Source organism: Leptinotarsa decemlineata, unplaced genomic scaffold, assembly GCF_025532065.1.
Source record: "Leptinotarsa decemlineata unplaced genomic scaffold, Ldec_3_MD MMD2_tig00026282_RagTag_RagTag, whole genome shotgun sequence".
In the NCBI taxonomy this organism is placed as follows: domain Eukaryota; kingdom Metazoa; phylum Arthropoda; class Insecta; order Coleoptera; family Chrysomelidae; genus Leptinotarsa; species Leptinotarsa decemlineata.
In genome coordinates, this window is record NW_027412668.1 from 21,058,666 (window position 1) to 21,086,650 (window position 27,985).

The 27,985-nt window shown below is 35.7% G+C and overlaps 1 protein-coding gene across 1 annotated transcript; it reads left to right on the forward strand.

Annotated features, from left to right (window-relative positions):
- The first annotated feature begins 8 nt into the window (after window positions 1-8).
- LOC111507074 (juvenile hormone esterase) lies at window positions 9-27,846 on the forward strand. Its single transcript, XM_074180028.1, is given in 11 exon segments — window positions 9-306; window positions 4,412-4,540; window positions 7,301-7,460; window positions 12,313-12,374; window positions 12,376-12,502; window positions 15,937-16,127; window positions 19,567-19,735; window positions 19,817-19,995; window positions 25,906-26,056; window positions 26,424-26,562; window positions 27,636-27,846. Coding segments are annotated over 11 exon segments (1,671 nt in total). The 5' UTR covers window positions 9-102; the 3' UTR covers window positions 27,796-27,846.
- Window positions 27,847-27,985: the final 139 nt, after the last annotated feature.

Genomic DNA, 27,985 nt, shown 5'->3' on the forward strand with positions numbered 1-27,985 from the left:
ATTTAAAGTGGAGTTCTGCTGAAACAAACAATAACCTGATATATATCGACTATCTTCGAGTATTCATTGCCATTCTGTTACCTTGTACAGTACGTTGCAGAGATGTATTTGATTTTTATATTGTTTTTGTGTTGTTTAACATCAATTCTTGAAGTTCGATGCCACTCAATTGAAACCCCAATTGTTTCAACTTCATTGGGGAAAATAAAAGGAACAAGTTCATTAAGATCCCGATTGGGAAAAACCATATATGCTTTTAGGAATATTCGATATGCCAAACCACCTATTAACGAATTGAGGTTTCAGGTACGTGAATTTTTTTTTTATTCCTCAGTTCTAGTTTACCAACAATTCATATACGATACTCAGAAATCTCAATATCTCAAACTAAACTTATTGGTAGAATCACAAACATTTTTCCAAATAGTCATTATTTCATAACCTACAATATATTGGTCAAACTGGAAGAACATTTAGGAATCGAATCCAAGAACATAATATGAGCCATGTAAATAAGAAAACAAGTCAACATATTCAAATCATCTTTCAGAAGAAAATCATATCTTACACAGAGAAAATGAAGGTTTGAAACTGAATTATTTGGAAGCAATGGAAATTAAGAAACTTAAAAATTCAAACATTCTGATGAATGACCAACTGGATTTGAATAGATCACCATTACTGAACTTGTTTTCTTAAAAAACTGAGGAAGTATTATTATTGATATATAACTGAGGTAATATGCTTCAGGTAATCATAATTGAAGAGCTACCTCAGGTATATGAGAATTGTAGAGGTTTACCTAATTTAATGGTAGTGGTAGTCCCAATCGTAGTTACCTGTGGTATATAAATATTAGCGTAAGAAGCAACTTATAATATTCAAATCACTGTTGAAGAAGCTACTGTGTTAGCAAAACATGTCGTGATATATTTTTCAAATAAAGTTTGTGTAGATCAAATCGTGAGTTGTAGTTTATGAAATTACCATGGATCTTCATCAAGTAACTGCCGAATCAATCAGAAAAAAAAATAGTAATTATTTTATTGAAATCGAAAAGAATTTCGCGGCGTAGGTATAGTAAATGCATCTAACCGCTTCAAGTATGTCGGGCGACTCGGGCGTCGGCTCTGCGGTCTCATGTCAAAGCAAGATAGGTTTCAACAATGAAATCCTATTGTTGAAAACTACGAGTTCAGTCATTCACGAACTCCGTTTATATATTCAGACATTATTTCTTCGATGATTGTATTTTCAGACAAATATTCTTGTTGAAATGTCTTGTTATTCAGGTCATAAAATTGATTCAATTTGAGAATTGATATTTTCTTTTACATCGATGCATTCAGCCGGGAATATTTCAGGAAATAATGTCGACTAATATCGACCTAAATATTTTCTCAGATGAATGTCCATTTTTTCAAATTCAAACTTTTAATTTTTGAGCCATACCAATCGAACCACCAACAAAAGATGAAACCCCGTGCTGGTGTATCTCATGGTATTGCTAAATAACAAAGTTTCCTTTCAAAAATAGAAATTTATCGAAATAATGTTGAGGTCTTGTAGTAAGACCTCAACATTATTTTCGTTAAAGACACATGCGTAGTTTATAATTGCTACCAAGATTTAAAGTCCTTATGCTGTTGTGAGTCATGTGTCATATTCATTATGAAGTTGATATTTTTAACGGTTTGAGCGTTTAGTAAGTTATCTTTATTTTCGCTGTTCATACAAACACAACTGCCTTTTTGACTTGCGAGCAACCCTCGGAAAGAGGCTCAACTCTAAGAATGTGATTCCGAACACAGTAAAGAGAAACACAATGAAAACCATGTTTTAGAATTGGATACTTGATGAGAATCCGTAATCCACTATACAATAGCTTCTTCATGTACTTTCATACGTGTTTCACTACACCTAAAGATGTTATTGTGTATTCAAATACGTGTCGTGTTTTTGTAAACTATTCAGTGAAGATTTCTCTGTAGAATATTACTCAAACACACTCCATTTAATTATTGGAGCCACCGATCCGTTTGAAAACCACACCTGTATCATTTCAAAATCATTAAGGTAACAATTATTCTGTAAGCAGATTATTATCGGTATGGCGAACTCAACTAAGGCCACATCTCATTCACTGAAGAATTCCGTGCATTCGCTACAATAAGGGCACATACAATTATACTACCAATAGTGACCTTCAAACATTCTATTGGTCAGATCCTTAATTCATAGGTACGATGCAATCAAAGACTCTCTGTTTAAAATATGTTTTTCCGTTAATCAGCTGTCGCACCCCTACGAACGACAGCCCTCAGAAGTCGAAACTTGTGCGAGCTAAGGATTAACGAGTTCTTGCCTTTTCACGTGTTTTTCCTAACACGGGTTGGAAAATCGATCGTTCAAACTAGGGCTTGAACCACCGACCAACACGGCAGTCAATTCGAGTGAGTGAACCCCACGTCGAACCGCCTGGCTATCGACCGATCCTCCTCGGTATCATTAACGAAAACCACTATCACACAGTCTTCTTCAAAATTTGAGTCCAGAAATTGTAAACGCACCCTGAAATGGCACTCGAAGGCAATCAACTGTGTGTCACACTCGACTCTACTCGATAAACTTCCGTACTATGGAATCAGAAGGAAAATAGCTGATTCGATCGATTCTTACCTATCCAAACGAAAGCAAATTGTAGAACAAAGTAGTGTGAGATCTCCAGCAGTGAGTATAACAGCAGGTGTGCCTCAAGGGTCAATATTGAGACCCCTACTATTCCACACCATATGAACCCCCCTCAATACGAATCAGTCTGCCGATGATACTACTGTTTATGAGAATCACCCAGAACATGAATATCCAAAGCAACTAACTGACAACGCGTTGAAAAAAATTGAAATTTTTTTTGCAGCCGATAAGTTATGCTTAAATGTCAAGAAAACTGAAACAATTACGTTCACACTAAAAGAACCGAAGGACAGTCAAAAATCCGTTAGGTTTTTGGGGGTAACGCTGGATCAAACACTTAATTGGAAAGAATACATCAAAGATCTCTCTACTGAGCTGTTCAGCACTTTTTACCTGCTTCGTAGAATCAATGATTCTGTTCCCTCTTATGATTTGAGAGTAGCTTACGTAGGTACATAGGGTTATTTATGTCTAAGCTGTCATACGGATTGGTTTTTTTGGGGACTTTCAACTGATTGGGAAAGAATATTCATTTTACAAAAAACGACTATTTGAGTCCTGAGAAGAGCAAAACGAACTTACTGCTGTAGACCTCTATTTGAAAAATCTAATATATTAACCATTACGGCTCTACACATATTTGAGTAGCTTGTCTATATCAAGACACAAAATTACACCCCTTAAGTTAATCGCAACCATGAATATTTGACCAGAAATGGCCACAATCTTCTTATGCCCCAACATCGACTGACAATTACTCATAAAAGCTTTTTTACTATGGCGATAACCATCTACCATCTACCACCATATATGAGGAAATTACATATGATTAAATTCAAAAAAAGTATAAAAGGGCTGCTGGTTGATCTCTGCCTTATGACGTGAGTGAATTTTTCAACTGTAAGTTATAATGCTTTGCCTTCAAATGTGTATGTTTTGTACTACATTTACCTACCATGACGATGCTAAATCTATTGTATCGATAATAAGCAAATAAATTGATTGATTGATTGAATTACAGAAACCTTTGTACAAAAAATTGATTATAAAAAAGCATTGATGGTAATCTGGGACTTGTAATGGTTTGCGTTATACACTTACATAACTGTTCCGTCGATACTTACGCTAATCCGTCTCTAGACTCAAGATTCGGTCAACACAATTCGAAGAAGAGCCTCCCACAAACGACATATTTTTATAGGGATCAAAAATAGAGTAACTCAAAAAGATGATTATCCATCTGATGAAGCTATATATCTGAATGCTTCTAATGAGCAAATGAACTTAAAAATAGCGTGACTCTAAAACTCCTGTTCAGCCTAGCGGTAAAAGTCGCAGTACTAATTCTAGTGGAGACAATTGGAACATGCAAGGTTATGACCCTCAAGCCACGACAACGGGCTCGAGTGGACGCAGAGGTTCCATTCTGAACTATTCAGATTCCATTTTGCTTCTAATATTTGAATGACATACTAGAAAAAAAAATGTCTAATATGTGGTGGACCAGAGGGCGGATAATAAATTGCTGATAACTTTTATGCGAAGAATAGCAAAACTAAATCGGGTGCGTTTGACTACCAAGATCTGATCTGATAAAATAAAGCGCACCAAGGTAGCCCAAGGCAAGTTTGAGTTGGTCCTTTGAATACTCGTATATTATTTGTTGATATTAGCCAGTATGAAAATATAAAAATGTTATTTTCATTATAATTTTCAGCCTCCAGTACCTGTTGAAAAATGGACAGGTATATATGACGCCACCCAAGATGGAGTACTGTGTCCCCAGCCACAAGCATATGGCAACTCTTCAGAAGATTGCCTCATCCTTAATGTTTATACCACAAAGGTGAGAGAGTTCAAATCGCTTCAATCAATAAATGATAATTATTTCATTTCATTGTGGATTCTATAAATTCAAATCAGTTAATCATTTGTAATATTCGATTCGATCTTGTGTACCTCGATTGGAATGTTTTCTCGAGACTACTTTTTTGTATTTCCAGTATTTTTTTGTTTCATTTTTTTCAGTACTGCTTCTTCAATTTCAATATTCTGTTTTTATTTTCAGTAATTTTTTCCCACTCAATTTATCCATAATCAACTATATGTCAAATGTTTTCAATTATATCTACTCCACTTTTTTTCACTAAATCGACCAAGAAAAGCACTTAATGAAAATAACTTCGTAAACGCAAACGAGACATAAATGGAACCATCAGTTGGTGTGACACCCAAGTCATCAAAAGACATAAAAACTTGGTAAGGTGACTTGGGTGTGATTACACTTATATCTCTCTTGCGTTTACCCAGTTATTTTCATTAAGTGCTTTTCTTGGTTATTCACATTTTGTCTTCAGTCGAGGACCCAACGGGCTGGCGCTATATATATGGATTAACGGGGTCTCTCAGTCGAAAAATCAAAACTCACCTCTACTTTACCAAGCTTTCGCTTCTATTAGGAAGCTTCTTCAGGGCCTATAATTTATATATATATATATATATATATATATATATATATATATATATATATATATATATATATATATATATATATATATATATATTATATATATATATATACATATATATATATATATATATATATATATATATATATATATATATATATATATATATATATATATATATATATATATATATATATATATATATATATATATACATATATATATATATATATATATATATATATATATATATATATATATATACAAATATGAAAGTTATTGAGTGTCTTGATATAGAAACAGAAGTTAATATCGGACATAACACTCATGAAAGTGGCAAACCATAGACACGTGTTTCGGGCTTTTGGCCCATCATCAGTATGGTGTAGCCAAGTGTAAGGATGGGCAACACTTGGTTACCAAAAGATAGAAATATAGAAATACAAATGCACGGAGCCACCAACAGGAGCCAACCGCACATTTGTGGTTTCAGTTGATAGATCTCGTGTTCACAAGAAAACTGCCTATATATATATATAAAGGTTAATTCAGTCAAGCTGCTGGAAAATAGTTCAATGAAAATCTAAAAATTAATAGATAAGTACTTTTTGATCATTCCCATATCGATTTCAATTCAAGAGCCACCGGTAGACAGCTGTTTCAGCCTATTGGGCATCGTCAGTACCGGGCAAGCGGTCCTCGACTGAAGACTAAATGACGTAATCCATCTTGAGTTCCTGCAGGTTGAAGCCTGGCTCCCTTCCCCTTTCAACTGATGTTCGTCAGAGAGACAAACGGGTTATGACTGGTGTTAATTGGTGGCATGAAAGTCCTGAGACATCCATACCGCCCTTCGCGTTATACCCCTACCTGGCTGGGGTGAGATAGATGAAGATATTATTCATCTGTTAACGGAGGACATAGGGGCCTCATACGACAGAGTGTCGGGGCCTTCTATATCGGGAGGGGTCGTCTACAGCGTAATCTATAGCTTCCCTGACTAGAGGATTTTCGTGAGTTTCAGCATAATCTAAAACTCGCCGATTCCTCGACTGAATGGATTGCTGAATGGAAGGCAGCTTCAAATCTCTGCGGATGGCTTCATTCCGCACGAACCACGGAGCATTCACAATCATCCGTAGAATTTTGTTTTGTAGAGTCTCCAAGATGGAGATGTTGGTCGGAGCCGCTTGTCCCCAAACGCCTGAAGCATACATGATGACAGACTTGAACATCATGTTATAGATCGTGATTTTGTTCTTTAGGCTCAGCTTCGATTTTCTGTTGATCAAAGGGTACAGGCTTGCCACCCGACCCTGGATCTTTGCCTTCACGCTTAACAGGTGCGGGTTCCAGGTGAGCCTACGGTCTATAATAAGACCTAGGTACTTGACCCGCGTTTGCCAATCAATCTCCCTTCCAGAGATTCTCACTTTCATGGCCGGAGAAGCTATCGTTCTTCCCATGGTTATTGCCTGAGTTTTATCCGGATTCACTCGGATCTTCCACTCGAGGTACCAGCGCTCGAGGTCGCCCAATGCACGTTGCATATAGACGATCCCGAGCTCCCGACCCATGGAAGATGAGAGGAGAGCCGTGTCATCGGCGTAGAGGGAAGAATAAATGAGAAAAACCAAGAAGGTACTTGATAAAAATAGCTGCGAAAACCCAAGCGAAACATAAGTGGAACCACCTATTGGTGTGACACCCAAGTCAACTTGCCAAGTTTTTATGTCAGTGTTGGTGGTTTGACCAATCAACCGACAACTGTGGTGGCAGAAATTTGGGAAGCTAACCAGAAATGCCATCGGAAAACGAATCCACATGTTTCTAGAAATGATATGAAATCTAGAAAGGTTAATGCAGTCAAGCTGCTGGAAAATGATTCCATGAAAATCAAAAAATAAATAGATAAGTACTTTTTGATCACTCCCATTTTGATTTCAATTTAAGAGCCACCGGTAGACAGCTGTTTCAGCCTATTGGGCATCGTCAGTACCGGGCAGGCGGTCCTCGATTGAAGACAAAATGAAAATATATATATATATATATATATATATATATATATATATATATATATATATATATATATATATATATATATATATATTTTACCAGTTCAAGTTGATTTTTTGTAGCTTCCACATGCAAACAATCATCACAAACGCCCTGTAATTGTACATGTTCACGCTGGAGGATTTTACAGTGTTGGTTCGCCAAGTAATTGGGCAGGTCCAGATTATTACATGGATCAAGATATCGTCTTGGTTACTTTCAACTACCGAATAGCGACACTAGGTAATTGAATTCATTTATTTTTCTTTGTCAATTGTGCTTATAAGAAGTGTTTTCTTTAAAGAAATGTACACTCTGTAACAGTAAACTCAAGCCATTTTTCAAAGTTTTTGACTTGATGACTCGTCGAAAGGCAATTACATGATTTCTTCAAATCATTGTTTCTCGGAACTTTTTTGGAAAGTTCTATTCAGAAATATTGTTGATGTTTCGAAACTCTTTTTTTAATTGCCCTGACTTTCATTGTGAAAGAGGTCAAAAGAATGTAGATGCTCAGATGTCGTTTTCGAAAATTCAATACACTAATAAACAGGACTCTTTATTTGAGAATGCAATTTCGTAATATCTTACTAAATCGAGAGAAGTTTGGAAAAACTATACGCGGAAGAAAATGTGGAAGAAGACGCAGAAACTTTCATAAAATAAATCACAATAAATAAATGATTGCAGCGAAAGTATCAGAAAGAAAAGGAATATGATGAAGAAGAGAAACTGAATCACAAACGGTCTTATTAAGTCATTAACCACTCAAACTCAACTATATTTGAAAGCAAGAAAGAATTCAAATATCATTGAGTATATAATTAATATGTGATAGTAACTTGTCTTATTCATAAATTTCGCCTACAAATCGAAAAATCAGTAGTTACTGACTAATTGAACTCTCCGGTGATTCATATTACATAGCAACTTCCACGAGTGAATTTTTCAGTTTGCCCTTCATTACACTACAGCAGATTCTATGTTGATCAAGCTTTGTTTTTCAAATTGTGAAAGGTTATATACCCAAAGATACAGTGAAAAAAATCGAATTTAATATGTTACACTCCCACTAATACCTTCAATATCAACCCTGTGATGATCTTCTAGCTGAACCAATAGCATTCATATAAAATTGGTCAATTGAAACAGGTACTTTTCCTAAAGTATTCAAAATAGCCGTGTTTAGACCTATTTATGAAACAGGTAAAAAAAATTAATTCAATTATATATAAACATTTTCCTATACTCTCTGTTTCGTCTAAAAAGTATTGAAGGATAGAATCAGTAAGTTTCGAAGTGTTACTGGTTTTCGAAACAATTTGGATTACAAATCGCTAGGTCAATACAAAATTCAATTCTCAACGTTACTTTCAAGAAATATTCAGCTTTAGACCGGCAGAAACCTTCTCTTTGTTTCTTTGTTGATCTAATCTCCGATCTAGATATGGTCGGTCATAAAAAACCCATTAACTGTTTAGGATATGTTGGCTTCAAAGGAACTTTACTTAACCTAATGGAAAGTTACCTCGCTGACAAATATTAAAGTATATCTATCAGTAACGAGATGAGTTTCCTCAGAGAAATTGAATTCAGTGTATCGTACGGAACTGTCTTGGGTCCCATACTATTTATGCTTCATATGGAAAAATATGTTGAATATACTGTGGAAAAAGATTTCTCCGTGATAATGAAATATTCAAACTATACATCTCTCACTATGAATCTCAAAAAACCAAATATAAAACATTTACTAGTTACACCAGTTAACTTCTATCGTACAAGCAACTGATAGTCTTTTGTAGTGAAACAACTCATATAATAGAATCTGCTGAAAAAGTGAAGTATCTTGGGGTATTTTCAAATAGATAGCTTAAATGGGATTCCCATATGATACATCTAGTGAGAAAACTTTCCGGGCTCATCACAAAACTTAAATTCCTGAGAAATATATTGTATATTCCTCACCTGAAGATGATATATAATGCCCTCGTGCGATCATATCTCATATATAAAATCGTCGCATGGGAGGTGTGACTAATAACCAACTTAAATTAGTAGAAAATGATACAAATGTATAATTAAAATAATGCTTCAAAGAAATCGTACGTACTCAAATGACGTTTACTTCCAGTCTAAATCAATGAATATCAAACAAATAATATTATTTAAAAAGTTACTGAAAATGAAGTGAATGAAACTCGCCACAAAATCTTTCAAAATACGCGAAAAATATTGGTTGAATTGTATCGTCTACTGTTTTTATTCATTAAATTTATTGTTTTTGTTAACGTTGATATATTTTTTCTTTCTGATTATAAATGTTGGGATTTTAATTAGGTGTAGCTTATCTTTTTGGTCACGTTGATAACGTTATTCAACTCATACATAATGGTAAATTATTCATGGAGATAAAAATGAAGAAATACACAGAGCAGCAGTTGCTGTTCTGGATATTTTTTTTAACAAATTCAATAATTGGTATTTTTGCTTCTAAATCCCGATGAGACTTATATATTGCTTCAGCCATATTCTGTAAAAGCTGGATTGGTTATAATACAGAATCATATTGTTGTGTTTTCCTTGGATAAACATCAAGATCAAAATGGTCTATTAATATTTTCATCATCACGTCAAAAACGTTGATTAAACTTTTCTTTTCATAATGATTATTTGTTCGTTGATTTTCTAGAGTTCAAATAATATAAAAATTACTTTGAATAATCTGGATTGAAGATCCAGATAGAGAGTATTTCGTGTTATTTAACTCTTCTAGTTAATTTCAATGTACGTTTTCTCGAATAATAATTTCTCAACGTATTTAGTTTTGATTGTTCGTAAACTGCTCACGTCCTGTGATCAATTGCCCTATGTTGGCAGTAAATATGAATGTTGTCTCTGAATCTTTGGAAACTTCCATTATCTATTTTTTCATAAACTACACCTCACGATTTGAGTTTGTGGAGATCAAATCGTGAGGTGTAGTTTTTTAAATTACCATGGATCTTCATCAAGTAACGCCCAAATCAATCAGAAAATATCATTATATAGTTTCTTCAGTTCATATGAGTCTCAAAATGCTTCAGACACTTTGGTAAATAAACTCAACATCTGAACTAATTGAAAGATATACCCTTTACAATTTCCAATAGCTGAAGAAATTGTCTTTTACCAATCACATTTCCAGATAAAGATTTTTTGAATATCCATGAGTTGAATTCGATTAGATCAACAATTCACCTCGGTTGATAATTTTGTTCATGATCCTATTTTGGGCTATTAGCTAGTGCCTGTGAATTATTCGTTTCACTGAGTTTGTTGAATTTCCCCTCTTCATTCTTACCTTAGACATTATTTTCAGTCTGAAACTTCATTGGTTCCACACCTACATGAGAATTCAGTTCCTGTGAAAGTTTTGATGTTCTCTTTTACTAATTCTATATTTTATGAAAACCTTGTCAATCATTGGTGACCAGATTTGTCCATATTAATATATACATGATAGAAATACATAATTTAGCTTTAGTTATACTACTCTATCAAAAAAAAATAAGGTGAATTTTCATTTTCCTCAAAAAATATTCATTTATCCGTTAATGTTCTGATATGCACTTTTTGGAATGTCTTTGAGCTCTCTTAGCGATTCGGCTGTTGTCTTCTACATTGTGGCGAAACACTGTCTTTTCATAGGTGTCTTCAATCTTGGGAAGAAGTCCCGGGGAGTCCAATCTGATGAATACGTTAGTTCAGGCAACGCCGCTTCACTTCCCGAACAGTCAAGCGGCGTTGGAAGCTCTTGGCTCCTACTGAGCAACGTCTAAATTGGTAGCGAATTGCCAAAAACTACTCCCCTCAATAGGAAGACTTAATAGATTGTCTCTGGTCTGGATTCCTGGCCATACTAGTCTGGAAGGCAATGAGGATGCTGACTCCCTTGCAAAGGAGGGTGCTACAAGTAGCTTCATCGGACCAGAACCTGGTATTGGCATCGCAAACAAAGAGTGAACACCTGGATGGAAAGAAGATTTGTGGACTTCTGGCAGAATCTTCCAGGATTGATTCACTCCAATGCGTTTATTCACCCTTCAAAGCTTGATACCAAACAGTTGTTGGACTACTTGCCCGGTCAAATTAGACTGGAAAATAAGAGTGAAAGTACATAAATTTACATCAAGCTGCAAATGCGTGTAATTGTTCAAAACATAGTTAAAAATAAGATTTCAGAATTCCGAATGATTGCGCTGCGTGGAAAAAAATTTATTCGAGGTCAAAGGTCAAAAATCTCGAAAAAAATTGGAATTACAAACAAACAATGACTGTTGCTGTGGGTAGGTGCATTATCGTGATGCAAAAGTCATGAATACCGGACATCTTCTTCGTATTGCTTGTCTCAAGCGGCGCATAACTTCAATACAATACTCCTTATTGAACTAAGATAATGTGGCAAGAGCTCCTTATGCGCTACGTCACGGTAATCAAAGAAAATAGTGAGCAAAACCTCAACATTTGATCAAAGTTGCCCTGCTTTTTTTGGTATTGGCTCTCTTGGGCTCGTCCATCGGGACGATTGGACTTTGGTTTCGCTGTCATAACCACATACACATGATTCATCAGCAGTTATGACACTTTTAAGCAAATCTGGATCGCCGTTGACTTTATTCGGCAATTAATGAGCAATTTTGTAAAGAACTTCGCTGTCACACGCTTCATGCCCAAAATTTTCGGAAACATTGCAAGATTCTAGTGTAACAATTTTCTTCACTTTCTCAGCATTTTTCATCGGTTTCATATGTTCGTGACAAGTGTACCAAACAAAAAGAAAATAAAAAACTCGGTAATCGAATAAACGTATCCCGCGAAATTTGAACATTCACATTATTTTTCATCAATAATTCATTATTTCTATTTGAACTCACTGTTGAGGCTGGTACAGGGTGTCTTAACACTCACAATGTTATATTTCTTTCACACATTCAATGTGAAATGTATTATTTTGATCTCAGCTTTTTACCAATTTAGTCAATAATTTTAAAACACCACTCTTAGATTTTGAATTTAATAATTTCAGACTATTAACGTATATATCAATTTTCAGGTTTCCTTAGCACTGGAGACAAACTTGCTCCTGGAAATAATGGTTTGAAAGACCAAGTAAGTCGAGCTATTGAAATGGGTCAAAAATAATATTGAAGCTTTCGGAGGTGATCCGAATTGCGTAACCCTAGAGGGGTATAGTGCAGGTGGTTGGAGTAATGTTCTGCATATGGTTTCTCCCATGTCTCAAGGTAAAAACTATATTTGGAAAGGCGTCTTTTGATACTTGTTCAATCACTTGGATAAGGACAAGTCAAATAATAGCATAATCTATTAAGGTAAAGTTGAATGCATTAAACACTCCATGGAAATAGAAATCATGGAAATAAGCACTCAAATCGCCGAGTAACGTAAGTATAGTAAATTTATGGTAAGATAAATCGAAGCGTGTTAGTCAGTCAGTATTTAGTTCACTTCTTTTGAAAAGGCATTCAACGTTCAGTTTTCTAAATCGAAATGGTTCTGTTTTAGTGTGTTTTAATTCTAGTGCAAACAAAAATTAGGCTTTTTTCATTGTGATATTTCATAGGTAGGTTTTAAAAATATTCGTATGTTTACGTTCGGAGCTATGAAAAGTTACAGAACGGTACTCGCCAATTTGTCTGAAGTTGGCAAGTAACTAATTATTTATGCGAGTATAGCGGGATTTGTAGTAAAAACACAACGCACAACTGATTCATAGAATGTTTACCTGAAGTTAATAATAATAATAGGTTTACTAACCAACAGTTACCCATTCATAGGACAATACGAAATTATATTCACAATGCTGAAATTTAAAAAAAAGAAAAATGAATGAAGTACATGTTTGCATATTGCCAGATTTAGCATTAATCAACCGTGTAGAGAAAATTTCCCACTACCTTGACAACAAGAAGATTGCGGTTGCTGTATTTCTCGATATTGAAGGAGCCTTTGACAATGCACCACCTAAATCTATAGGATCATCTCTGGCTAAGAAAGGTATAGAATCGACCATAGCTGGCTGGATCTATGCCATACTGGTAAACAAAACTGCAACTACGACTCTTCAAGGCAAGGCCATTAGTTTCAGGGTCTCCGGAGGCTGCCCTCAAGGTGGGGTATCATCTCCTCTTCTGTGGTCGCTTCTGATAGATAGTCTATTTGATGCTCTCGACAGAAGAAAAGTAGATCTGCAAGCTTATGCAGATGACCTTATCATCTTGACAAGGTCTACGTCAAGAAGGGTAGCTTGTAATGTCCTCCAAAGCACGATGGAAGTTGTTCACAATTGTTCATATCACTAATACCTCTCTCAGGGTAATAACCATCTATTCTGAAAATGGAGAATTCAGAAAACTTTCTTTGAACTCTTTCAATGCTTAGATCTTAGATCTTATAGAATGGAGTCCACACGATACTTTACCTAGGTGTAATACAACAGCTTCGTAGCTTCAATATTATTAAAGTTTCAACAATTTCCACAATATGTCTTTCGAATGTTCATAGACAAGTATAATCCCTGGGTCTTTGATATCATTGCATCTCAGCAGGTCTGACTCTTGACTTACATACGGGAAGGTATAAACCTCCTTTTTCGACTACAACTCATAACTTCACATTTGTCTGCATTAAGTTTCAATCTATTACTGCTGCACCAAGCAAGTAATGTCGAACTAGCTTTCGAAAATTATTGTAACTTATTTTTGAATGCAGTTGGTTTCAATGGTTTTATGATATCAGGTATTTTATTGTAGTTAAGTAGATTTAGTGAATTATTTTCTGTGATTTTCAATCGATGCCTAGGCGGTCTCATTGATTATGTGTGATTTATGTTATATCTATGTATTTCACATTTTCTTGAATACCTAGTTCACACTGCTGTGAATATGAAGTAGCTAATAGAAATTAAAAATGTGAAGAAGAGTTACGATACGAAATCTGAAAAATAGAAACTGGCAGTATTCTCTTGGGCCTACTTCAGCAATAATTCGTACGGACTGCCCGCATTTGTAGTCTGGATATTTGAATAAAAGTTGAACTACAATTTTCCCATAGAATAATAACGTATGTTAAATGCGAGTGTATGAGAAAGCATATTATACCTACTTGAAGTGTTTGCGCAAGATACTTTCTTTTCACAGTAGAAATAACTGTAATGAAATTTTTACTCGGGATTTCTGTGTGTGATGAACAAGTGAGGGGGCTACAATATTTGATCCTTACAAGTTTACAACTACCTCCTAATCATATCAGAGGATTGCTGGAGATAGTAAAGAGTTGTGTTTTATTTTCATTCAGCTTCAAATCGTTTGAGTTGAATTATTTTTTAATTTCTTTTGTTGTTCTTTCAATGTCGGAGTTCAGATCTACCATTTTCTTCGTTGAAGTTATGTTATCAGCAAACATAATGAATATTCTGGAGTTTTTTCCCAACACCAAACCGTAATTTTAACACCTTGACACGTGTTTCTATCACCAAATGATCAAACTAAAAAACAGTTTTTCAGAAAGATCAAACTAAAAAACAGTTTTTTAGTTTGATCTTCCTCTTGAAGGTGATTCATGGTAGGAAAGTTATCACCAATCGGAACAAATTGTCTTCAATAGCAGAGATAAGGTTCGAAAAGTTCAAGAATGAACCCCGTATACTATAATATTCCATTTTCCAGATCAATAAGTTATGACGAACACAATCAAAGATTCAGTAGATACAGAGTATTGGTCAAAAGGTTGAAAATATTTGAAAATCAAAACTTCCCGGTCTTTCTATATTCAACTACCAACATGAATGGTTCAATAGCAACAACAATGCAGATCAAAATACCAACTATTTCTGCTATGATTCACGACACCTGAAATTACATTCTAACCAATTACCAATGAAATATCCTGAAACAGCTTAATGAATCTTGTGGTCTTTCCAAAATACGTATCATCGTACTTAAAAAATGCGCCAATGGAATGTAACTTCCTGTGTTTGGTAGACTGTTCAACTAATTTTGAGCTGATAATGATAAGAAAAATCGTCTGAATAACTGTAGCACAGTTGTTTTATTATCAGTGATATTAATGAATATGGAAAAGCTTGTAAATCAACATATGTCTAAAATATGTGGAATTCATTAACGTCTTGAGCGACTAACGGTATAGATTCTACAAGTGGAAATCTATAGTTGAGGTATCTTCATGTACCACTCATTTTTGGAAGAATAAAATTGGAAAAAGTGACCATACTTCGACATAGGAGTTTAATAACTACTGTTTTTTTTGAGGCTCACAAGCTTCTTCAAAAATAAAATAACATTCCAGCTCTTTCAGGAATATTTTTACCGCTGAGATACATATCGACTCATTATTTCAAAAATATCAACATATATAGAAAAGAGCCAAAATTTCAATATATTGCAATTAATATATCATATTATATTATTATTATCATTTCCGATGGCGAAATCTCGATGTCATTGCCAATAATTACAATAATTACATTGAACTATCACCTTTTAGTCGAGTCTGTCATGAAATATTCTGAATTTCATCAATCAGTCATGATAAAAATTGATGGTTGATCACTCACAAATCTAGTCTAGTTAGACAAATCTAACTAGACTAATGCCTCAACATTATCGTACAAAGCAAGTTAATTCATTTTATTCCGTAGGATTATTCCATAAAGTCATATCCATGAGTGGAGCTCCCCTAGGGATTTGGCCCATTCCAAGACATCAGCTTGATTTGGCTAAGAAACAAGCTCAACTTGTTGGATGTCCTGATGATACTTCTGAAAATATAGTTAAATGTTTGAAAACTGTGCCTGCTGAACAATTAGGCGAATCTCTATCTGGATTCACGGTGAGAAAAACCTATGAGTCATTATTTTCAAATGTCTTTTATTAATTTCAAAGAACACAAGCGAAAATGTTTCGACACAATGAGTTAGTGAACTTCCATTGGATTTTTTTTTTTAATTTCGATAGAAATTCAATGCAATTCTTCATATCTGAAACCAAACCCCAAAAACTAAGCATTCGTGAACACCATACTGCATCGATCCGCCAAGGTCTCATCAATGGAGTTGGTCCGAGTAGGTTAGGTTAGGTTAGGTCCGAAGTGAGTGGGTCTATTCGACCCTCCACCGCAACCCGCACGGGTTCATTGTAGCTCACACCTATTCACACTCCACCAAATAAACCCAGCTTCTTAAAGAAGTCGATTAATTTGTATGGTGAGTCGTCTTTTAGGTCAGATGGTAAGAGTACGGCTCTGCCGAACTCTAAAAACCTGATTCGGTACCCAGCTGAGCAGGCACAAAGTATGTGCTCTGCTGTTTCATCATTTTCCAAACAAAGACGACACACACTGTCTTACGACAGTCTGAGTCTCTGCATATGATGATTCAAATGACATTGACCTGTAGGAAGGCCTGTTAGACATCGTAGTTCATCCCTACTATAGTCCAAAATCTATTTGGTATCAAGCTTCGAAGGATGAATAAACGGCTTGGAGTGAGCCAATCCTGGAAGATTGTGCCAGAAGTCCATAAATCTTCTTGCCATCCAGGTGTTCAATCTCTGTTCGGCAAAACCTAAAGCGATGACAATGTCAGGTTCTCTGGTCCGATGAAGCTGCTTGCATCATCCTCCTTCACAAGGGAGTCAGCAGCATCATTGCCTTCCAGGCCATACTGGCCCGGAAGGCAATGGAAGGACAGTCAAGCTTCCAACGCCGCTTGACTGTCCGAGAATATTTTTATTGACTTGTGTATGAGGTTGGATTCTTCCAATTTCCCCGCACACAATTCAATAGCGTAAATTTCCGCTTGAAATACAGTCGCATAGGTTAAACCATGAATTGCTGGACTCAACTTTCCTTAAGTAGGCGCTATGACATCTCTTCTTACGAAGACTCCATCTATCACTTCGAGCCTAGTTTATCTTTGATATTCGTGGATTGCATCTTCTGTCGATCCCACAGATGGTGTCTTCATAAGAATAGATGACATCACTTCTACTTATTCAGGATTGTCCTTCAAGTCGAGTCCAGCAATGCACTGTGATTCAGCTCAGCATCTCTGATGAGACCTTGGCGGGTGGAAACAGTGCTGTCCGATATTGGAATCTAGCTGCCTCACAATGAAAGTTGCAGTAAAAGACGGAAGACGATTTCCATTGACGGTCGACGACGAAGCTTGGCTTTGCTACTGACCATCTTAGGTAGCCATCTTCGATATTCGTTGATGGAGTCTTCTAACGATCTCCGTAAGGGTACATATCATCACCTTTACCCAGTTCTACAGTGCATTTCTTTAATTCCCCCTTTTATTTTTGGAACAGGTCAACTCAAAAAACTGAAATTTGGGATATTGAAATGTATCCATGAATACTTTATTTTGAAGTGGAACTTACGGATGAAACTTTCAAGATGACGACTGGGCGCCATCTGGGAAAAAAATTAAATGGAAAGGATGGTCTTGTGAGACATCATTTTGAAGCTCCTGACAAATACTTCACAACCCTAGAATATGAAGTCAATATCTTCACCTACTACAAAATGGCCAAATATTTAATAAAATGAAAAAACTCATTGATATCTCGTCCATTGGAGTAAAAAATCTAAACGATTTATATTCAAGGTGCAACGCGTAACTTTGACGAGACCGAAAGGATTTTCAATGAACGTTTTCCGAATCGTCCTATCTGTAGAAAATATTTGAGGGAACTCGTATCCAAATTCACAACTACCAGTAGTGTACATAACAAAAAGCCCACAGTTCATCCGTCCATTCCGGAAGAACAGCGAGTGCAAATAATTGGTCGCGAATGTTTGTGAGGTGTCTCCTTCTACTGTGTGGAGACTTTTGAAGAGGAATGGGTATCAATTAACTGAAGATGACCCTGATTGAAAAACAGAATTCTGCGAAATTATGACGGAAATCATTGCAAGGCATCCTACCTATCTCCACAATATTTGTTTTAATGACGAATATACATTTTTTTTTGAACGGCAATGTTCATAGACAAAATTGCCGTTATTGGAGTGACACCAACCCTCACGTTTTCCGGGAAACACATACCCAATATCCAGAAAAAATTAACGTTTGGGCAGAAATATTGGAAAACCATATTGTAGAACCTCTATTTATTGATCAAAATTCAACAGGGGAACTGTATTTGATTATGCTGGAAACTAATGTTGACCCTCTCATCACTGAAATCGTCGAAGCGAATCCTAATGAATTCGATATGGACATTGTATTCCAACAAGATGAAGCACCACCACATCACTCCAGACAAGTAAGAAACTATTTGGATACTACTTTTCCCGATCGTTGAATTGGCCATCGAGGTGCTACAGAATGGCCAGCCCGCTCGCCAGATTTGACACTTTTGGACTTTTTTTATGGGGCTATTTAAAGCAAAAGGTGTACGAATATTGGTACACGCCAGAGAATAATGAATATTTGTAGAGATATTGACGTTACTGTGTTCGAAAATGTTCGGCGTGAAATATCGGATAGGCTGTTCATATGTCAAGAAGTTCTAGGCAACCATTTCGAGCATTTTTTGATCTGACATCAAGCTCATTGCCTCATATTATGTAGTTAAATATCAATATATTCAGGCAATTATTTAAAGTTCCATAATTTTGTAGTTGTTGAAGATACTAAAAATATATTCTAGGGTTGTGAAGCATTTGTCAGGAGCTTCAAAAATATGTGTCACAAGACCCCCCTTTCTATTTAATTTTTTCCCAGATGGCGCCCAATCGCCATCTTGAAAGTTTCATCTGTCAGTTTCACTTCAGAATAAAGTATTCATGCATTGATTTCATTATCCCAAATTTCAATTTTTTGAGTTGACCCTTTCGAAAAATAAAAGGGGGGGACATTAAAGAAATGCACTGTATATGGCATAGCTCCATGAATATCCTGGATAGGTATTTGAAGGCACTTTTAATGAATGTCGAAAAGATTCAGATATATCGTCATCGTTAAGAACTTTCCCCTCACTGAAGCTTTTCTACTATTAGATCGCAACTATACAATATACTTATGTATCTGTCATTTTTAACCAAATGAGATAAAAAGCACTGACAAGTGTCATATCTCCAACGACATATTGAGAAAAATACTCAATAAATTCAAAAAATATATTGGTAAATTGATACAAATCAACATAAAAATTCCAATACGATATACTCGTATACTGAATAATGAGAATTCACTCCTAATATATTCAGAAATCTATAACTATCTAGGTCAAAAATGTAGGAGTGTGTGTATTTTTTCCAGGAATTTGGATGGGATCCCATTCTTAGGTGGTCTCCTGTTATTGAAGGTGATTTTGGACAAACAAGATTTTTGACCGATGATCCCGCTATTCTCATCAAACAGGGAAAACTTCAAAAAGTTCCATTTATGACCGGTCAAACAAAAGATGAATTACTTGCTAGTGCATATGGTGAGAAATAACTTTTCGTAACGAACCATTCAATGTATTAAATGAAGACTTTCAAAGATTTCATTTATTGGTATTTTTCAGCTGTTGTGAAGAATGCTACTCTGACACAAGAAATTAATAACGATTTTGAAAAAATCGCACCCATTGCCTTTCTCTACGAAAGGAATACTACTCGATCCAGAGAAGTGAGTAGGGCTATCAGGAAATTTTATCTCAGAAACATGCCTGTAGATGAATAACAACTGGATAATCTCGCGAAGGTATATAAAATATTCAAGACCAGCGCCCAAAAACTAGTTGTTTTGCAATGGACATTGCAGTGAAATACAAAGCACGGATCAAATTCGGTATCAATGTGACAATTCGACTTCGTAGCTGACTGGGGAGCCTCTTCGAAATTTAAACACTCTCACTCTCAATCTCAACCGAACAACTAACCATACCTCCAGCAGATATTAATATTTTTCTTTCGAAGAATTTTCCGGTGACACAAAAACTTATGTACATTGTAAAATGTGATTTAATAAGATATATTTTTTGGTATAACGGCACCTAAGAAGGATCATGGCTATTCGCAGTTCGTCAGGCATGTAACGATGCAGAACCATCCCAACTTCAACTAGATTCTCTGGACAAAGATATCAGGTTGAGGTGGAGTTCGAACTCACGACCTTTCGATCGTGACTCGGGTGCCCTATATACCACTCCGTCAATTTACCGCGTTGGATAAGGTATGGTAAATCGGGAATTCAAAAATTTGATTTTTTGATACGACATGACGGTGTTACATGTGGGTAGGAATCCTGTGAATGATATCTTATTCAATTCCATGACGAATGTTTGTATTACAAATTGGATAGAAAAAAAAAGTATTATATATAATCCAATGTTCATGGGAAATTAGTTGTTTCGAAAGTATTCTTTCTTTCGTGTAGTTCAATGTTTATATGAAAGTAGATAGTTGTTTCGTGAGGGCTTTTTCTTCTAGTTTGTGTCTGACTGTTACTGCTTTACATGAACTGAACATTCCTCTTCCTTTCTTCAGAAGATTCCCACTTTTTGTATGGAGATGGAGATGTAGGCATATTATGATGGGAAACGTTCCTTTCCCATCATAATATGTCGTTAACTTGAGCAAAACGATAACAGGCACTATTGAAATACCTATTTTTTTTATTTGTGATACTCCATAATTTTCAAGTTCAAGCTCCATGGCTGTGATCAGTTTTCACAATGGAACGCTACATCATGTGAGTTCAAGAGATTTCAGTAGAGCTTATATAAGAGCTAATTTTTAGTAATTCCATTCATCTTCCATGAAAATGGGCCTGTTAATTATTGTTCATGAAGATTTGTACTTCATATCGTGTACTCGTTCTCGGCTCTTTCTATGGATTTCGGAACCAAAGATCAACAGGCGACCTTCTATTGATGTCAGCCATATTTGTAATAACGCAATCAAAATACATGGAGAGTCAAGAGCTTTTGCGCTTGATATTTCTAAGCCCTTTGGCCGTTTGTGTCATGAGGGTTTGCTGGCCAAACTTCGATGCTATGACTTGTCGAATCAATTTCGTGTATGGCTCCTCAGTTGGATGAATACTTTTACCATCAACGACCATGAATCCAACGTATTGCTTTGCTGAAGACAGCACACTTGTCTCGACATTACATTTGGAATCCAGAACATCGGCTGCGGATCCACATCTTCAACGGCAGCAGGAGGTTCAATATATTAATGAGAATCTAGAAGTAATTTCGAATTGGGGTGAAAGTAACCAGGTTTAATTCAATGCCACAAAAACCCAGGCATCGGTTTTCTCCAAAAAGATAAATGTTTCCGAACCAATTGGCAGGTCATACAATTCCGCTTTCTGCTTCGATATGTATGTTGAGGGGTTAAAATGGACACCATTATGTCTTGGCACAATCATGTCGCTGGAATTGCAGAGGCTGCTCCTCACGAGCTTGTAACACTGTTCCAAACCAGAAAACTGTACACACCTCAGCAACTTTCGATGCTTTATAAAGCTCTGATCAGACCTTCTTTGTAGTATTGTTATCATGTATGGAGCTCCACCCCCCAAAATAACCTGAAGCTACTGTATTCCATCCAGAAAAGAGCTATACGCCTGATTGGAGACGCGAACATCACTCGCAACTTTGATATTCTCGAACATCGAAGAAAGGTTGGAGATTTGTCTCTCTTCTTTCACGGAAAGTGTCCAAGTGACTTGGCACATTTGATTTCACCAAGAGCGGTACATATCAGAAATACGCGACGGACTGTGACTAGTCATCGTTTCGAGGTTCAACTCAGTACACCTCGGACTCCACTGTTTAAGAACTCTTTCATTTGGAAAACAGCGTTTATATGGAATCTTCCTGAGAACGTTTTTCCAAATGGATTTGATCTCCAGCGATTTAAATCCAATGTGAATCACTATTTTCGCACAGGCACCGCTCTTAGAACGCCTTAAAGATTTTCCTGTAGTGTTTGTGTTACGCCCTTAAAAAAACTATCCTCTCTCACCCACAATTCCCCATGGATGTTCGGTCGTAGAAATTTCGTCAAAAATTTTCAGCAGTTAACAGTTACTTTGTATAATATGAAACCCATATCAACGAACCAAGAGTTGTCCATTAGTTTTCTAGCAGATTCATCGAATAACTCTTTTTTTTTATATATATTTCACCTTGTCTGTCTGCTTTTATGCGATATTTTGTAATTCTAACTGTGGGAAAACCCAGACAATTAATTCGATGAATCGAGAATAGTTTGCAACAAATAACTACTGAGTGCATAAACTACTATTTCTATGGAGGAATGTCTCGTAGAGGTACCTATTGATTATAATAATAAGGCGGTGCCGGTGTGTCAGTTATCGAGTCTTCGCTAGTAGTTCTAGATTATTATTGTTATTGGTTACTGTATTCACTAGGAAAATTCCTTTTGTAAACAAACTCAGAGGTTAACCCGCGAATGTTCAATATGCTTCTTGAGATATTGGTTACCGTATCAGACAAAATCACACCCATTAACGGTACATGTTACATGTTCTCATTACTATCTCATTTGACCAATAAATGAGATAATAAGATTACAATTTTTTACTCCACAGTAGTGATATTTCATGGCGATATTTCTGGCTAATTTTTAGGTATTCCACCTTCCATAATTGTTTTTAGATGGTTACCTAACGATTATTTCCCACAAAGTTTTTTTCAAACAATATATTGATGATGATTTGAATATTGTATTACGAAACATCAACTCTTATCTGATACAAATCGGATGCGTGTCGTTGCCTCGAGTACTCCCCAATTCAAATTGTAATTGATGGAAAATCTACCTAATCTGATTACATCTACAAAAAACACAGAGAAAGTTTTTGTTGACTCCTCAGATACCATCGTAACATTCAGGATTATTCTTCAAAGACAAGAATGAATTCAGACATTATATGTATGGTTCAGCCTATTACCATTCGGAAATTGAACCGGCACTGTGTAATATCAAATCGCAGATGCAGCCTATTGATTATTGTTTCACCTAGTGATTAATTTCTTTGCTTGAAATTCGTGAACCAAACTATTCCAATGTACTTGTTTACCCTAAAATAAAAGACAATTGAATTAGTGGGCATCTGACAGAATGAAGTATAACAGAGACCTTGGTTTCAGACGTTTCAACAAAGGAATGGAGGCAGTTCGTTATATTCTGAACGATTTGAAGGCAATGCATCACAGGACTATCAAAATTGTCTTGTAATGTGTTCTGTGTCCAAAAGAATATGACCAACAACCCATAAAAGATCTGCACAAACCAAAAGAATATTGTTATGGCATTTATAAAGAGATGGGATTTTAAGAACCCGTGATTTCCAGACCACCGTTATTTTATAAAAGCTGAAAAAGTATCAGTTCATGGCCCCAACAAAAGTAGAGAGGCTACTGTGAAGTTTGGATCATCATGGCCTTGGCAGACAGCAAGTAGTGGAGTTATGTGAATCCCTCGCCAGAAATCCTCTAACTTATATAAAGTATAACTCTACTTCCGATGTAGTAGAAAGCTGAATTAGATAAATATTTTTTGGGAAACATAATATAAGAATATATTTTCAGTAGCCGGATAGAAACATGGAGAGATGTTGCTCTTGATATTTCTAAGACCTTTGATCGAGTGTAGCATGATGATTGGCTGGCTAAACTTCGATGAAAGGCTTGTCGAATCATTTTTGTATATGGCTCCTCAGCTTCCTTAAAGAACGTTTCCTGCACGTGACCGTCGATGGATATCTTTCGAATACTTTCATCATCAACGATGGTGTTCCCCAGGGATCCATATTGTCTCCAACCCTCTTTTCATTGTATATCAACGACATATTTAATAAAACCCAGAATCCAATATATTGCTTTGCTTACGACAGCACACTTGTCTCATCAGGAGGTTCAATATCTTAATGAGGATCTAGAAGTAACTTCGAATTGGGGTGAAAGTAGCCAGGTTCAATTCAATGCCACAAGAACCCAGGCATCGGTTTTCTCCAAAAAGATAAATCTTTCCGAAACAGATATAATAATGTCAGGTCAGGTAATTTCTCTTTTTGCTTCGATGAGTTTGTTGGGGCATGAAATGGACATCAATATGTCTTGGCACAATCATGTGGCTGGAATTGCAAAGGCTGCTTCTCAGAAGCTTGACACACTGTTCCGAATCAGAAAACTATACACACCTCAGCAACTTTTGATGCTTTATAAAGCTCAGATCAGACCTTCTTTGGAGTATTGTTCTCATGTATGAAGCTACGTCCCCAAACATAACCTGAAGCTGCTGAATTACATCCAGAAAAAAGCCATTCACCTGATTGAAGACCCAAACATAACTTGCAACTTTGATAGTCTGGAACGTCGAAGAAAGGTTGGTGATTTGTCTCTCTTCTATAGATACTTTCACAGGAAGTGTTCAAGTGACTTGGCAAAATTGATTCCACCAAGAGAGGTACATATCAGAAATACGCGACGGACTGTGGCTGCTCATCGTTTCGAGGTTCAACTCAGTACACCTCGAACTTCACTGTTTAAGAACTCTTTCATTTGGAGAACGGCGTTCATATGGAATAAACTTCCTGAGAATTGTTAGGTTGAAATGTGTCAAATATTTTCGACGTTAAACAGTTGTCACTCCTAAGAACGACAACTCTCAAGAATCAAAACGTGTACGAGTTGGGGATTGTCGATTTCTCACCTTTCAACGTGTGATTTCTAGCATGGCCCAGACGATACGCAGTGAAAATTGAAAATACTATAGTTCGAATCGAACCAACGTTCACATAGCGGTTGGGTAAATGAGTAAGAAGATCCATTTGCGCTAACCAACCTGCTACCATGAGTTGTTTTCGATTTATTCGTAAAATATTGATAGATTCTGTATATGGTCTAGCGCTCGCATCTATACCCAACCTTTGAGTGTGTCCGGAAATGTATTAAAAATAAAAATGAAATGATCATAGCTAGTCATAAGTGTCTCTCATTCATACCGTTTAGAACCTTCTATTGCATTCTTCAATTACTTGTTCACATTTTTTTTTCGAATACTTTCTCTGTCTAATACAAACCCTTGTTTGCGAAGCTTCCCGGTCTCCCACCGGCTATATCTTATTCTGTATCCTGTAAGTATACTATATACGAAGTCAATTCGAATGGTGAAAAAACCAAATAGGTACCGAACCTCGGCAGTTTCTTCGTATGGCATGGACAGCGTGGTATTACACGAGGTCTAATCATTATTTTCATGAGGGAGGTTTCACATGGTATCAACTGAGTAGTAAATTTATCAGACCCGGTACATTAGTCTTTTATCTAACTGTTCGGATTGACTTCGTATACGACAAGAAGAGAGGTTACTCTGCTACCCATTATCTGTCGAAGTCACGACAACCCAAACCCATCGTCCCTATGCTGGGGTCATGCGATGAGCTTTTATAAAAAATGAAAATTGGACATTCACGAACTCTTTCTCCATAAGTCCATTAGGCTCTAGTGCTTGACAAGTAGCAAAAAATGAGAATAATGTATATTCATTTTCAAATAGCAGTGAAATAAATATAAATAATTATACTTTAATAACTATTTTGTGTAAGGAGTATTTCATTTTAATTTTTTTGTAGCTCTACACCGATGCAATAATGGGTTTACAAGTGAATCGAGCAGCAAAATTAGTTTCCAAGTATGGCACGATGCCTGTGTACTATTATTGCTTTACGTTCCAAGGACGCTACAGTCACTTCTATTTTCCCGGAACAAATACGGTGCCAGGTGGTAAGCAATAACTGAGCAGAAAATCATCAAAACCACATTAATTGTAAAGCGTGTTTCCTCTTTTGTAGAATAGCCCCCACTTCGAATTATTATAGGTCAGAAATATTAAATTTTTCACAATCATTCAATGCAGATGATTTTTTTGCTGTCATTAAGCAAGAAAACTTGACGTTCACTATACTGAAAACCGTCTTATCACTCTTGTGCGATGAATTCTAACAGATACAAATCATTAGAATTAGAATGTAGAAAACTTGCTCATTGCTTTATTTAAGAAAGATAGTTTGATCATCACTTCGGTCGACTTAGTCTACACTGATATTTGAATCAGTTCAAAAAGTTAATTGCTTTTCGTGTTCTGTTCCAGGAGTAGTTCATCACGATGACTTGATTTATATGTACTATATTCAAGTACTCTTTCCCAGATTTGGAGAAGAGTCGCCACTTCCTGAAATAGATATGGTGGAGAAATTAACAACCCTACACGCAAATTTTGCTAGAACCGGGTGAGTATGACTTACGAATTTCAGTATTCCAAAATAGGAAACTTCAATAAAGGATCATATCATTGAAAACATAATTCAAGGGACTAATCTTCAGTCTACAAACAACGGTTATTCAAGTATTTTTTCATTTTCACATTCATTCATTCATATACATACATATAGATGAAGCTGAAGAAGGTTTACTCCAGTCGTGTGGTCTAAAGCACAATCCTTTTTTTTATCATTATTATTTTATCACGCTTTCATTAGCTTCACCTATATGTATGTTCGTTTGATCTATTCGCGGGCAGATGGGGCTGTTCGTAACCTCCTTGATATAATTCGAACTCACTTTACACGTATTTCTACATTTGAATAAATGAAGTTTAAAAAACTAAAAAACACGCTTTTAAAACAACATCGAACTAAAAAGTTAAAAATATTTTTTCAAATAAGCTTAAAACAATAACGATCGAAAAATACTAGTATTATTGTGAAAAAGCGTGGGCGCTTTATGCCATATTTTTTGTATATCAAGCACCCGTCGCTTTTTTCACAATAAATCAACATTGCCTATCATTTTGCGAAAAATAGAGGAACTATTGAAACAAATTAACTCGGAGAAGCAGATTTCAGGGATGAAATATTCATGAAAACATCATATTACATTCTACAGCGGCAAGTAGGTTTCATTATGTTTCATTGAAAAAGAAATTCAATGCTTTGAAAATTCAATTGAGATCATGTTATCATCATCTCCTGCAATTATAGAACGAATATTATTTGTTTAAACTCATTATTCATGACGTAGATAGCTTGCCCCTTATTCAACATGATTTTCTCAAATAAGGAATATTTTGCATTGACACCCTGAAGGATTGATAAAATATATTTTAATGTAAGTAACAACAATTAAATTAAAGAAGGTGATCATTAAACCGGTATTGAAAAAAATTACATTACAACAACAACAAGAAAATAATTTTAAGTTTTTCATTTTCCACCCTAGTGTAATATTATCCATCAAATGCATTTTACAGAATATCTATACTTGGTGGTGACTAAACATCGCTATAACCAATTATATTTTTCAGCAACCCCACCCCAGGAGTAGATAAAAAGCTGAATAACGTCCAATGGGATCGTTTCACAATGGATTCTCAGAAATATCTAGATATCGGGAACACACTAAGAATGAAGGAAAGGTTATTTGATGATCGTTTTCAGTTCTGGGATAAATTGTACCCCCTTTGAACAACAAGTTTTCTCTTGTTTACATTGTTAAAGAAATAAACTCCTCTCATATTTGTTTTTTTTGTTTACTCCAGTACCTTATTTTAAATTTGTTTCGCTACATTATCATTATCTGAATAAAATTTTGCCTTTATTGAATAATCATTCCACCAACTTAATTTAGTACTTTTAAACGAGACAAAATATCAAA